The 13,654-nt window shown below is 46.4% G+C and overlaps 1 protein-coding gene across 1 annotated transcript; it reads left to right on the top strand.

The window, feature by feature from the left end:
* Nucleotides 1-1,394: 1,394 nt before the first annotated feature.
* F2rl1 (F2R like trypsin receptor 1) lies at nt 1,395-13,397 on the top strand. Its single transcript, XM_005065635.4, has 2 exons — nt 1,395-1,641; nt 11,035-13,397. Exons 1-2 carry the CDS (start codon nt 1,560-1,562, stop codon nt 12,138-12,140), a joined length of 1,188 nt encoding a protein of 395 aa, XP_005065692.1. The 5' UTR covers nt 1,395-1,559; the 3' UTR covers nt 12,141-13,397.
* The last annotated feature ends 257 nt before the right edge of the window (nt 13,398-13,654 follow it).

The raw sequence follows: 13,654 nt of genomic DNA on the forward strand, positions 1-13,654 counted from the left end.
GGTCTGTGCCTAGCTTTTGTTCTAATAGTTAAAGAGTACATTTAAAGTAATGCATCACTAACATGATGAAGGCATGTGCTCCCATCTCCAATACCTCTCCTATCCCTGTGTGTGTCCCTGTAGTGGAGATCAACTCTGGTCCATGGACATGCTCAGCACAGGTTCTACTACTGAGCTATGTCCCCAAACCTCAGACTGAATGCCCTGAACTCCTGTCTCCTCCCACCTTATATAGGTCTCTCTGTCCAGGAGTATCACTCCTGTCTGTACCTCCCTAGTGCTGGGATTAGAGGAGTGTGACTCCCAAGTGCTGGGATCAAAGGTGTGAGTGAGTTCTGTTTCTCTTTTAGACTGATTCAGTCTCATTTAGCTCAGGGTGGCCTTAAACTCACAGGGATCCGTCAGCCTCTGCCTTCCGAGTGCTGAGTGCTGGAATTAAAGATGTGTGCCACCACTGCCTGATCTCTGTGGCTAACTAGTGGCTTAGGTCTGCACTCTGATCTTCAGGCAAGGTCTATTTGTTAGATCACAAACAAAATCTCACCACACTTGAGCTTGAATGTGAAGAACATTTACAAACTGTGCATATGAACTGTGTAACTTGAGGCAACAAACTTTCTAAGATCCATTTCCTGTTCTGTAAAACGGGATGAAGGATGGAGTGAGCATACAGGATGCATTGGGTAGTTGATAAGCTAACATTACTGAACCATTGGTATTTAGTACTCAGGTGCTATTTCAACCTACATTCCATGCTCTAGCTCACAAATCCAGGTTTGTTCAAGGACTCTGATCAACAGGCTTCCTACCCTTTGGATGATGTCCATAGCAATCCGCTTTGCCTCTGCTCAACCAAAAACTCACTGTCAGATATGCTGGTGGCACAGGCTGTCACTTAGGAGGTTGAGGCAGGAGAACAGTCACAACTTCGAGGTCAGGTGAGTACGGGAGAGGGAGAAATGTTTCGCAAAAAGCCGAGCCAAGCCAAGAATCAACAAAACAAAAAACAAAAGCCCCTTGCATTTCGGACCTCGCACCACGAAGCCTTCCACACCAATTATTGAAGACAAAGGCAGTGAGTGAGCTTAGGCTTTCTAACATTCACAAGAGGTGAGAGAGGATGACCTCACTGGTCCTCTGAAGTAATTAAAGGTTAAAGGTAGTTTTGGACATCGCCCAGGCTCTAAGAACCCTGAGTCCCAACCTTCCTGTCATTTGCATTCCAATGTAGCCACCTCACCGGTCCAGCCCCACCCGCAGGCGACTCTGGCAGCCAAGTGGACGCGGGCCAGCCACCAGAGCTGCGGGCAGGCGGTGCTGAGCCAGGTGGCCCGGGGTGGGGCCTGCGTAAAACGCTCCAAGGGGGCGTGTCCTCCTGTGGGCGTGGCCTCCCGCAGGTGCGTCCAGGGGCTCCGGTTTCACTGAAACGAATCCCTCTCTGGGAAAGCTCAGTGCTGCCCGCTTTAGGAGAAGGGGACCTGGCGCTCCGAGTGGGGCTCTGAGTTTCGAACCAGAGGTGGCGGATTCCCTGTCCGCCCGACGTCGGGGCTGCTGCGAGGATGCGAAGTCTGAGCCTAGCTTGGTTCCTGGCAGGCGTCATCCTTCTGGCGGCCTCAGTCTCCTGCAACCGGACCTTCCAAGGTGAGGACCTTGTACCGGGAGGGCTCGGGCAGCGGGGGAACGCTCTCGGTTCCTGGTGGAAGCCGGGCAGGCGCGCACTTCTCCGCGCACCCCTAGACTCTCAGTGGCTTTGATCGGGAGCCCTGGGCATTCATCTGGGACACCCTGGGAGTGCCCCCCAAGGACGTGCTAGACGCAATCATGGTCTGGGCACTTCCAGTTTCTACCTGTCGGTGTGGTTCGGGGGAGGCAAGGAAGGAGCGTCCGCGTTTTGGGGTACTTTGAGGATTCAGCCCCTCCTTCCTCGGGTCGTTTCTTTGCAAACACTGAGTCATTAAGAACTTTTTGCGGACCCTGTGAACTACCTCCGGTCGGCCTGGTCCTACTGGACCCCTGGATTATAGTCAGTTGATGGCTCAAGGCCCGCTGGAGTGAGTGAGAGCCCGAACCCTGGGAAGTGCCCACCTTGCGTTTTGCGCTCGCACCCACCCACTGAACCCTTTCCTTGGGGATCGAACCACAGCGTTCAAGACCCACTCCCGACCGCACTTCCTGGCATCGCGGTGGATGCGCTGGGTAAGCCGCTTTGGGTGTCACGTGGTGGTAGAAGGGGAACTTTCAGGACCCCCTATACGATCAGGTGACGTTCTAGTCTACATATTTCGAGACCTTCCCGCCACCCGGCGCACACTCTGGCAGCCATCCAGGACTAGAGCTGAGGCTGCTAAGCCCCAGGAACAGTACTGCAAGAGAGCGGTCCAGGGCGGCGCTTCGGTGCCAGCTTGCGCCCGGCTGGCGGTTTGGGCGGGTGTGCTGCTCCAGTTGAGCTTTAACTGATTCTTCTAGAAGCCTTGGAGGCCACTTCAGTCTAAGGTGGGATGGGCTGAGCTAGGGTGGGGTTTACAGCCAGCGGTAGAGCAACTGTAATGCAAAACGAGACCTGGCGTTTTCATTTCCCCCGTTAAGCGCGCAGGTGTCCTGTAAAAGATCATTTCTCACTTTTAACCCTCCGGTAGAGACGTTGTCGAAGAATGTGTAACCCCTCTTCGTTTGCCTGTTATAACGCCGGGCGTTGGTGGTGCACGCCTTTAGTCCCAACACAGAGGATCTCTGTGAGGCCAGCCTGGTCTACAGAGTGAATTCCAGGACAGCCAGGAATGTTTCAGAGAAACCCTATCTCGAAAAACACAGACAGACAGACAGACAGACAGACAGACACCCTCCCCCCCCAAAAAAAAAGGAAAAAGAAATTTAAAATTCAGGGCAAAGGTTAGTGTTACAATTTTTCTTAAAAAGTGGTTGGAACTGATTATAAGTCCTTTTATGATTCATACATGATAGGAAGCATACCCTGATTATTTGGCTCCCTTTGTTTACAGAGTGAGGGTGTTTGGAAGGGAGAGGTTCCTGGCCTATACTGTGAACTTGATTTAACAATTAAAAAAAAAATCAGGTTACTTGTTAACCTGAGCTACTTAATATCCCACCTTGGTTTTCCTCTGTGCATTCTTAACGCTCCATAGCCGGTAACTTTCCAAAAGAGTTAGTCTAGTAACAGTTTTCCTCCCAATTAAAATTAATTTTGGTTAGGGACACCAGGTACCTTGGAAGCATTTCCCGCGAGTGTACGGACAGCTTTGCTCACGGCGCTCTGGTGGGTCTTTCTGTGTGCCCTTCGATTTGTGAAAGAGCAGACTGGATTTGGTTTTCTCCACCGCCAAAAGATTGCTTCACAGAAAGGGTCCCAACCTAAAAAACAAAAACAAAAAACCCAAAAAAACCAAAAAACAAACCTGATTTTTGCAGGAGGGGAGGGGCACTGAACTTACAATGTAACATTTTTAAGTCAACTTGTCTCCAACACAGTCACTGTTACTATCTACCTCCTTTCATCTTCACATTTATTTGCTTTTTGATTTCTTGTCATGTTGGGCATCTAACCCTGGGCTTTGCACTGGCTAGGGCCTGAGATACTTATGATGACACAGTCAATTCATTTCAGTTGTACTGACTGGTTCTTTCCTGTTTTTGGGGGTTCTGTTGTTTGTGGGTTTTTGTTCTGTACCTCTTCTTTTTCTTTGCAATAGTCTCGCTGTGAATCACTGGCTGGCCTTGGAATTCTCTGTGTTGACCACACTGGTTTTGAACTTGCAGCAATTCTCCTGAATGATGGCATTACATGTACCACCATTCCAGACAGAATTTTTTTTAGTTTAATTTAAAAAATTTTATGTGCATTGATGTTTTTGCGAGCATTCACATCTGTGTGAGGGTGTCAGATGCCCTGTTACAGACATTGTGAGCTGCCACGTGGGTGCTGAGAATTGAACCTGGGTCCTCTGGAAGAGCAGCCAGTGCTCTTAACTGCTGAGCCATCTCTCCAGTTCCTGACACCATTTTTTTTTTAATTATAAAAGTAATGTGTGGTCACTGCAAAGGAAAAATAGAAAGAGGATAGATGAAAGAAGAGAAATGTACTGCAATCACCCTAAACATTGGTACTTAAAATAGCCACTACTAACATTTTGATTGATTTCTTTCCCATGCTTTTGTACATGAAAAATGCATAAAATATACATTCTGAAATATAGAAAGTCTTGTATGTGTATGGGGTTTTATTGTGTTAAGGTCAGTAACACATTTTTAATGGCCTTAAAACATGAACATATATATACACACACACAGAGCCCCCCACCCCACCCCCATTTATTGGGAACTAACCCTTGGGTCCTCCTGTGTGTTAGCGAAACACTAGGTAACCCAGGCAGGCCTTGAACTTTGGACTTTACTTCCTCTTCCTGAGTAGCTTCAATTACAGACCAGCACCGGGGAGCCTGACTTTTTAAATCAGTGTTTTGTGAATGGATGCAAGGGATGTTCCCAAAGCCTTGTGGTATGGAAGAACTGTGAGTGTGGGGATGGGACCTTGGCTTGGTCCCTGGCTTTCCCTATGTTACTAATTAACCTTGGAAGCTCGTATCTCGTGAAGCCTGTATTTGACTTTCTTATGCTTTTATTATCTCGACAAATGTGGAGGAAAACAGTCTTGGGGGGGAGGCGGGGACACCAGTTTATGAAGTTTGCTTAAAAAAAAAAGTGTACCTAGAGAGGCATGATCTGCAAGTGAACCCTTTCCTTTTTCAGCCCGTGCTCCCAAAAGTTGGTAGCAAAAGAACTTTGGGGAGAGGAGCCTGAGAAAGCGCCACCATGTCCACCTTGAGCTGAAGTCCTTTAAACAACAGAGGGACCCTCCTGCAATAACTGTCCTATGGCTCATTTGTGTTTTGAAAATAAATGTATTTTTGGTCAGAAGATAGACTTCTGTCCATGCTTTCGTAGGAGAGTTACAGCTCTCATAAACTATAGGAATTGGTCCCCTTTTTGACCCCCAGATGCTCATTTTGTTATACCATGGTAAACAATGGTTCAGCAAATGTCCTCCACAGCACTGCCAGTGTGAGACAGATCCCTGAAGTAAATCACAGCTCACAAGACAAGCACATTTTAACTTTTGGTACATTTGCCAAATTACTTTCAGCAAGACTGTATTAGTTTACAGTCTTTGTGGCTGGACACCCAACACAGAAAGGTGAAAGAATGTGGCCCTTCCCCAGCCATTGTACTTCAAGGAAACAGACATTTTTTATAGCTTGGTGAGTTTTCCTAGATTTAAGAATTTGCAAATTAGAATCCAGATCCACCCGCCTCTGCCTCTCAGAGTGCTGGGATTAAAGGCGTGTGCCACTACTTCCTGGCAGTGTTAGATTCTTATTATGCAGATGAGAATGTATTAGTTTATCTTTTTGTTGTTGTAGTTTGTCTCTTTTCGGTTGACAGTGAATTTCCTGTAGGGAGGTGAGTGTCTATTCTTAGGGCTAGGGATACCATGAATTAGGAACAAGGCTGATAACAGACCTGTTTCCTGTTTGTCAGTCACGGGGCTGGGTGTTGCCCATAGTTCATTGGTGGGTGTATTTGTATGCTTGGCAGGAGCTGTTGATTGTAGCCCTAGAAGTCAGACCCCTCAGAACCAGGTACTCTGTATGTGTCCACACTTCATATATTCATTACAATCTCTGCTCAGTTCTAAAACACTGTGCCTGGTTTACAGCTAGACTCTGGGATAGCAGCAGCTCAGTTCTAAAACACTGTGCCTGGTTTACAGCTAGACTCTGGGATAGCAGCAGTTTGTACACAATACAGAATGGGCGGAGCCCACACCTCAGGGACCTTTGAACAGTGTCACAGAATGGCTTAGTGTGAACAGCTGGTACCGTTTACTTGTTTTGCTACAAGATCTCACTGTATAGCCCAGACTTGCCTGGAACTCATGATCTTCTGTCTCAGACTCTTTAGTGCTGAGTTTGAAGGTGGGACTCCCAGCTCTATTTTGTATGTGTGGTGGGGGTTGGGAACATGGACTGGAACTCAAGCTCTGACTAAGCTATACTTTTACCACTGAGCTGCATTCCAGCCCTTAGAATTGTATGTCTAGGTTGGATCTTGGGATAATCTAAGGTTTATGCCTTCTCCTATTTCCACTATTTTTTCTTCCTCCTGCTTTTTTTAAAAATAGTGTTTATTTTTAGCCTAAACAACATTTCTTGTGTTAAAAAGTCTTTCCTTGTTCCTCTTTATTTTAGCATTCTTACTTAATGTGTTTTTTGGCTACACATTAGGCTATATGAGACCATTTAACCCTTTGGCAGTAGACCCTTATTAGTGAATCCAAACAATTTGCATACTATACAATTAACCGGTCTAAAGAGAGTTCAGTGGCTTTTGGTATACTTACAGAATTGTGACTATCATTGTGGTCATTTTGAGTACATTTGATTACTGGCAAGAAGCACCCCCAATTGCCAAGTACCATTCCATTGTGTGGACAGTCCTCATTTTGTTTATTTGTTCCACTGATGGACATTTGGGTTGTTTCCGATTAGGGCTATTATAAATACTACTGCTTTGAGGGTCCGTGTGCAAGTTTTGTGTGGACATGTTTTCCTTCCTCTTGGGTATTGTCCTGACTGATCTTCATTACATCATGGCTGGATTAGACTCACCGCAGAAACACACCTCCGGGTGAATCTATGAGCATGTTTTCAGAACTGTTTTAACTAGGAGGGAAGGTCTATCCTGAATGTGCACATCACTGTCCCATAAGCTGGAGTCCCCAGTCTGAATACACGGGGGAAGCAGGCGGCCACAGCCTTCACCTCTGCTGCTGCTTTCCTATAGATGAAGTGTGATGACCTGCCTCACATTCCTGCTAGGGGCCAAGATAAACACCTCCTCCCTCAGTTATGTGCAGTCAATCCTAGCAACAAGAAAACTAAGGTTCGTGGGAACACAGCCAGAGCTGCCAACCTGCAGCCTGGAAAAGGAACCATGCTGGGACTCCCATCACCAATTTTTATACTTCCCATACACCACAACTGTGAGGAATGCTTATGTTCAGTATAAGCCCCTCCCCCTTCCCATCTTCCCACCCCTGTGTGTGTGTGTGTGTGTGTGTGTGTGTGTGTGTGTGTGTGTGTGTGTGTGTGTGTGTGAGAGAGATAGTACCTGGGGAGACCAGCAGACAACTTGTGGGACTTGTTTGTCTCAACCACATGTGTTCTGGGGTTGGGAGTCAGGTGAGCAGACTTGGCACACCAAGCACCTTTACCCATGGAGCCTTCTTGTTGCTTGTAGTTGCTCATCCCTTATCTCTTTGTCACATCTGCCCAGATGTACTTTGATCCTGATGAGGTCAGAGTCCAGCCCAGCAGGGTTTCTTCAGAGCGTCCAATCATCTCTTGTTGTGACCCTGGTAGCTATAAACAGGTAATGTCTAGGCCTGGAGACCTTCCTTTCTAGAGAACATTATGTAACTTTCTTGGGGAACTGAAGAAAATGGAGCGTCTTTATGAGAACTCTAAGATCCAGCCACTGCCCACAGAAGTTCAGGGTAACTCACTGTGGTGCTTGGAATGAGAGTGCCCCCCACAGGCTCAGATATTTGAACACCCGTTCGCCAGTTGGTGGCGCTGTTTGGGGCGGTGTGTGTGGTGTTGCTGGAGGAAGCATGTCTTTTGGGCAGTCTTTGGGATTAAAGGTCTCTGCCAGTTTCAATTTTCCCTCCCAGCTTCCTGCTTGTGTTTGAAGCTGTGAGCTCTGTTCTGCTGCCATACCTGTAGCTTGCCACCAAGCCTCCCCACCATGATGCTTTCTGATCTCTCTGAAACTGTAGATCTAAATACATTTTTCCTTCTATAAGTTTTATCACAGCAATAGAAAAGTGACCAGTACACCCACTGAATCAGTACCTGGTGGGCTGTTTCGGGCCTGGATGCCTTTGTCTGCTACTCACAGGATCCAGCTGTGCTATACCACCCTCCGAGCAAAACCATGGATTCTAGTAGTGAGCTAAGGCTAAAGTGTAATCTCCCTACCTGTTTAATTTGGGGACATTTACTGAGCTTACTAATTTATGCCTTAGTGTGCCTATCTATAAAATAAGGACATAATACTACTACTTGCCTTGTCTGGTTTGTTGTGGTGTGATATCCATGTGTACAGTGCTGACAACAATACCAGACCCACGGTGAGTGGGTGTCAACCTGTATGTGGCCACCCTTGATCCTGTGATTCTTTGAGGTTGTATGTGTGGCCTCGGCACTCACTGTTCCAGTCTGAGGTCCTGTAGAGACAAGTAGAGGAGCTGTGGCTTTGGATCCCCCTCTGTTCTTCCATGGATATGGGTAGCTGAGCACTGTAATCTAGGGGTGTGTCTGGACTGTGCCAGAGGTTGAGAGACTCTAAAGGGAGTGTGTCACTATGCTCGAACTAAAGACGCCTTTAATCCTATGTAGGTTGCCTTGCAATTGTTGAGTCGTGGTCAAAAACCAAATCTAAAAACACATCATCACTGTTTTCTTGAGGTGCTTCGGAAATTAGTTTGTAACTTTGAAAAACACTTCAACATGCATTCTGTGTAATAAGGTTAATTCCTATTTTGCGAAACAATATTTCATTATGGACCCATGTACTGAGTGCTAGGTTACCAAGCAGGACATATTTTTCATGAAGTCATACAATTGAGTGTCTGAAGAACATTGTAATATTCAGGAATAATCTTTTTGTGACACGTATCCCAGGCTGGCGTCAAACTCGCTATGTAGCTGAGGATAGCCTTGAATTATGGTCCCCCTGCCTCTACCTCCTGAGTGTTGGGATTACAGTGACTGAAGCACTCTACCAAGTGAGCTACATCCCTACCTCTTTGGCAACAATTGTTTTATTTTTTAGTCAATTAATTAGAGCCAGAATCTCTATGTAGACTAGCTGACCTCAAAATCACACAGTTGTGAGCCACCATGTGGATACCGGGAACCGAACCCAAGTCCTCTGGTAGAGCAGTCAGTGCTCCCAAAGGCTGAGCCACCTTTACCTTCTTTAAAGTCCATTGTCATTAGATCAAAGGCCTGACTGGATAATCCAAGAAGATGTTTGTTTGTTTGGTTTGGTTTGTTTTTTCAAGACAGGTTGTCCTCTGAGTAACTTTGGATCCTGTCCTGGATCTCGCTCTATAGCCCAAGCTGGTCTTGAATTTACCGAGATCTATCTGCCTCTGCCTCCTGAGTGCTGGGATTAAAGGCGAGTGCCACTACCACCCTGCCCAAGATGGTGTTTTTTAAGATTGTTAGGGCTGCAAAGTTCCTTGTCTACTGGGCATTAGGACACGGACTTCCTTCTTTTGGGCCTAGGGCTCCTTTGTTTTTCTGCAGTAAGTGGGAAATGAACTGTTGGTCTCTGTAACCTCCAGTGCTTCTCCACCCCCCTTCACTGTCCTACCTGGAGAGACCTTCCCAAGAGAGCAGTCCTGCAGGACCTGAGTCTGGAGCTGGAGCATCAGGTGATGGCTGGGCATGCATAAGGTTAGGGAAAGTCAGGAGAGGTCTACTGTCTTCCTTGGTACATGAGCAATGTGCAGCATTTCCTCATGGCAGGGGCCTCAGGCTCATCACTAAAGTCAAACTTCTTTCGTGCCCTTTCCTCCTTCAGGTCCATGAGTGCACACAGGTTGGGGCAGGATGGAGAAGGGGTGTGTCAGCCATTGCTGCTGGGTTCAGTTCTGCTGTGCTTTGCCTTTGACGGGAGCTCACCATGACACCCGGGCTGCTCTCAAATTCCTAAGCCAAAACAATCCATTCCCCTCAGCCTTCTAAGTAGCTGAGACACTGTGGGCGTGCGCTCCCATACCCAGGTTTACCTGTGGTTCTGCTTGATCAAGTCATACAATGTGGGCAAGCACCGAGTTAAAGCTTGCTGTTACATGCTTGCAAGTCAAAGTCAGAGCGCACATGTATCATCGGTACAGCGATACTAAAGGCTTGCCTGCCAACTGATCTCCGTGGGAGGGTGTTTATAAAGCCAGCATAGAGGTGGGAAATGCCTACCTAAATGCCTGCCCATTATAGTAGTGTATTTCTTGTGGGTGGACAAAGGGACGTCCCTATGGTCCTAGAATCTCCCTAAGCTGGTCTCTGGGATCGGGCATTCCTGACAAGGCAGGGCTTCTGTATTATACTCTAGATCAGTGGCTTTCAATCTGTGGGTCATGACCCCATTAGGGGTCGATTGGCTCTTTCACAGGGATCACATATCAGATATCCTGCATATCAGATATTTATATTATGATTTATAATAGTAGCAAAATTACCATTATGAAATGACAATGAAAATTTTATGATTGGGAATCACCACAGCATGCAAACTGTATTAATTAAAGGCATTAGGAAGGTTGAGAACCACAGCACTACAGATTCTGGAAGAGTTACCACACAATTCTGGACTGATTTTGTTGTTGTTTTAAACTAACTGATGGGTATGTGATTAAATAACAGAACTAATGAGTGTAGCTATTTTTAAAAAGTAAACTGAAATACTGTCAGCTTTAAGATTCCTAGAAGTCAGCCGGGTGTTGGTGGTGCACGCCTGTAATCCCAGCACCCAAGAGGCAGAGGCAGGCAGAGCTCTGAGTTCAAAGGTGAGTTCCAGGACAACCTCCAAAGCAATACAGAGAAACCCTGTCTTGAAAAACCAAAAAAAGAAAGAAAAAAAAGAAAGATTCCTAGAAGTCAGTGTTCTACATTTCTATATGCAACCCCAAACTCCCACAGTAAAAACAAAGTCTCATCTCTGGGCCTGAAGATGTAGTTTAGTGATATAATAATTGCCTAGCATGCACAAGAATTAGAATTCAGCAGCCGGCAACCTGCTCTGCCCAATACCGCTACTCAATGAAAATATTATTTGCAATCCTCTAATAACATCTGTTCGTGTTGGTCTGAAAATTTTCATTTAAGCAAAGCAGCCCTGTTGTTGGACCATATATCTCAGTAATGACTCTGCTCTGCCTTCTTTGTACAGGACCCAACAGTAAAGGAAGAAGTCTTATCGGCAGATTGAACACCCCTCCTCCAATCTCTGGGGAAGGAGTTACAGCAGACCCAGGCTTTTCCATTGATGAGTTCTCTACATCGGTCCTCACTGGGAAGCTGACTACTGTCTTTCTTCCGGTCATCTACATCATTGTCTTTGTGATTGGTTTGCCCAGCAATGGCATGGCCCTCTGGGTCTTCCTTTTCCGGACGAAGAAAAAGCACCCTGCTGTGATCTACATGGCCAATCTGGCCTTGGCAGACCTCCTCTCTGTCATCTGGTTCCCCCTGAAGATTGCCTACCACCTACATGGCAACAACTGGGTCTATGGGGATGCACTTTGCAAGGTGCTCATTGGCTTTTTCTATGGCAACATGTACTGCTCCATCCTCTTCATGACCTGCCTCAGCGTGCAGAGGTACTGGGTGATAGTGAACCCCATGGGGCACCCCAGGAAGAAGACAAACATTGCCCTTGGTGTCTCCCTGGCAATCTGGCTCCTGATTTTTCTGGTCACCATCCCCTTGTATGTCATGAAGCAGACCATCTACATTCCGGCCTTGAATATCACCACCTGTCACGACGTGCTGCCTGAGGAGGTATTGGTGGGGGACATGTTCAATTACTTCCTCTCCCTGGCCATTGGAGTCTTTCTGTTCCCAGCCTTACTTACTGCATCTGCCTACGTGCTCATGATCAAAACACTCCGTTCTTCTGCCATGGATGAACACTCCGAGAAGAAAAGGCGGAGGGCTGTCCGCCTCATCGTCACTGTCCTGGCCATGTACTTCATCTGCTTCGCTCCGAGCAACCTCCTGCTCGTCGTGCATTATTTCCTAATTAAAAGCCGAGGCCAGAGCCATGTCTATGCCCTCTACCTTGTCGCCCTCTGCCTGTCCACCCTCAACAGCTGCATCGACCCCTTTGTCTATTACTTTGTTTCACAGGATTTCAGGGACCATGCCAAAAACGCGCTCCTCTGTCGAAGCGTCCGCACTGTGAAGCGCATGCAGGTGTCCCTCAGCTCCAACAAGTTCTCCAGGAAATCCAGCTCTTACTCCTCAAGTTCAACCAGCGTTAAGACCTCCTACTGAGCGGTGTCAAGCCTGCTGGATGGCGTGTGTGCACGAGGGGTGGGAATGCACCCACACTGGGCTGTCCTTTTCTGACCAAGCTGGTCTCAGCACTGATCACAAGTGTGGACATCAGTATCGGGTTTCTGCTGCTCTGATGTCCTGGAAACTGAACGAACTTAGAGAAGCAAATTTTATGGAGAAGGCAGAAATCCAGTGACTTGCAACAGCTACACCCGGCAAGAAGACTAAGTTCCTAGCTGAAGCAATTTCTTCTACAACTGGTCCACCGCAGCTTTGAGAGGACCCGAGGCCCTTGTAGAGCTCCAATCCAGTTGGTTGGCTCTTCAGATGTGGACAAGACTGTGAATGAATTTCCAGAATTCTAACCAGCAACGGTGAGTTTGCACTGGACAACAGAATCCGAATGCCTAGTGGGTGCAGTCTCATTTCATCAGAAGTCCTGGGGATCTTGTACAAAGTGCAAGTCCCTCAGCTTCAGCAACCAGAGCTCAGATTCGAGGGGGCCGCTCTGCAAACCTCAGCGATATCTGCATGCACAGATCCATGGAGCTGAACCTGCTTCTGCCCACCAGGACACCATAGTAACGTTTGAAAAGGAAAACCAATAGCAATGTTTTGGGCCTCTTTATGGTCAGGTTATTTTGGAATTTGCCTATTGGTTTATTGGGATTTTTGTTTCCTTTATTACTCCTTTGTGGTTTTGTATGTCTATTAAAACAGAATGAGGATTTTGAACAAGGAAATACAATTTTTGTATAATTTTTTTACTTATGTCAGTGTGGGTAACAGTATTTTGCCAACTGCAAAGACATTTACCACTTAGTGTTTTTTTTCTAAGTTACATTTTTACACTCTATCATGCAAACTTAAGACATTTTCATGATAATGCATCGTTATAGCAACAGTCCCCCTCCCCATCAATCATATTCCCTCTCCCACACCTCCTTTTCCCACCTGAATGCCCCCTGCTTTTCCTCCCTCTCCACCGAATAGCCCTCTGTCTGCTCTCAGGTACCACTTGGTATTTTTAAAAAACTATTGTTGGAATATTTATTGTCAGTTTTATTCACCTGTTATCAAATATGAAATTAAAGCCTGCACATCTGTTTGGGAAAAAAAGCAAATAAGAGGCTACAACCAATGCAGAGGCACATGACTCCAGACTTAGGTTATAGACTGACTGCATTTGCGACCTTAAAAAGTATTTTGTTGTATGACTGATTTATAAATAATATGTGAACTTTTAAAAAACAACTTCTTTCAGGCTGTGTGTTTATTTGTATGAAGGAGGGAGAAGAAGGGAAAATCCTGCCATTCTAAACATGGTGTGCTGCCCACCCCCAAACACACACACACACACACATACACACACACACACACATCTTTTTTTACAGTTGTTTTTGTTCCTTTGAGATGGGTTCCTCTGTGTAGCCCTGGCTGTCCTACAACTCTATAGACCAAATCACCTGCCTCTGTCTCCGCCAACATTACCTACTTTTTTATTTTTAACA

Source organism: Mesocricetus auratus, unplaced genomic scaffold, assembly GCF_017639785.1.
Source record: "Mesocricetus auratus isolate SY011 unplaced genomic scaffold, BCM_Maur_2.0 Super-Scaffold_100020, whole genome shotgun sequence".
Classification (NCBI taxonomy): Eukaryota; Metazoa; Chordata; class Mammalia; order Rodentia; family Cricetidae; genus Mesocricetus; species Mesocricetus auratus.

Excerpts from the sequence above, each read along its gene's own strand:
- F2rl1 (XM_005065635.4), top strand. The coding sequence starts at position 1,560 with ATGCGAAGTCTGAGCCTAGCTTGGTTCCTGGCAGGCGTCATCCTTCTG. Across the intron at positions 1,642-11,034 it reads CTGCAACCGGACCTTCCAAG|GACCCAACAGTAAAGGAAGA; the intron begins GTGAGGACCTTG and ends TTCTTTGTACAG.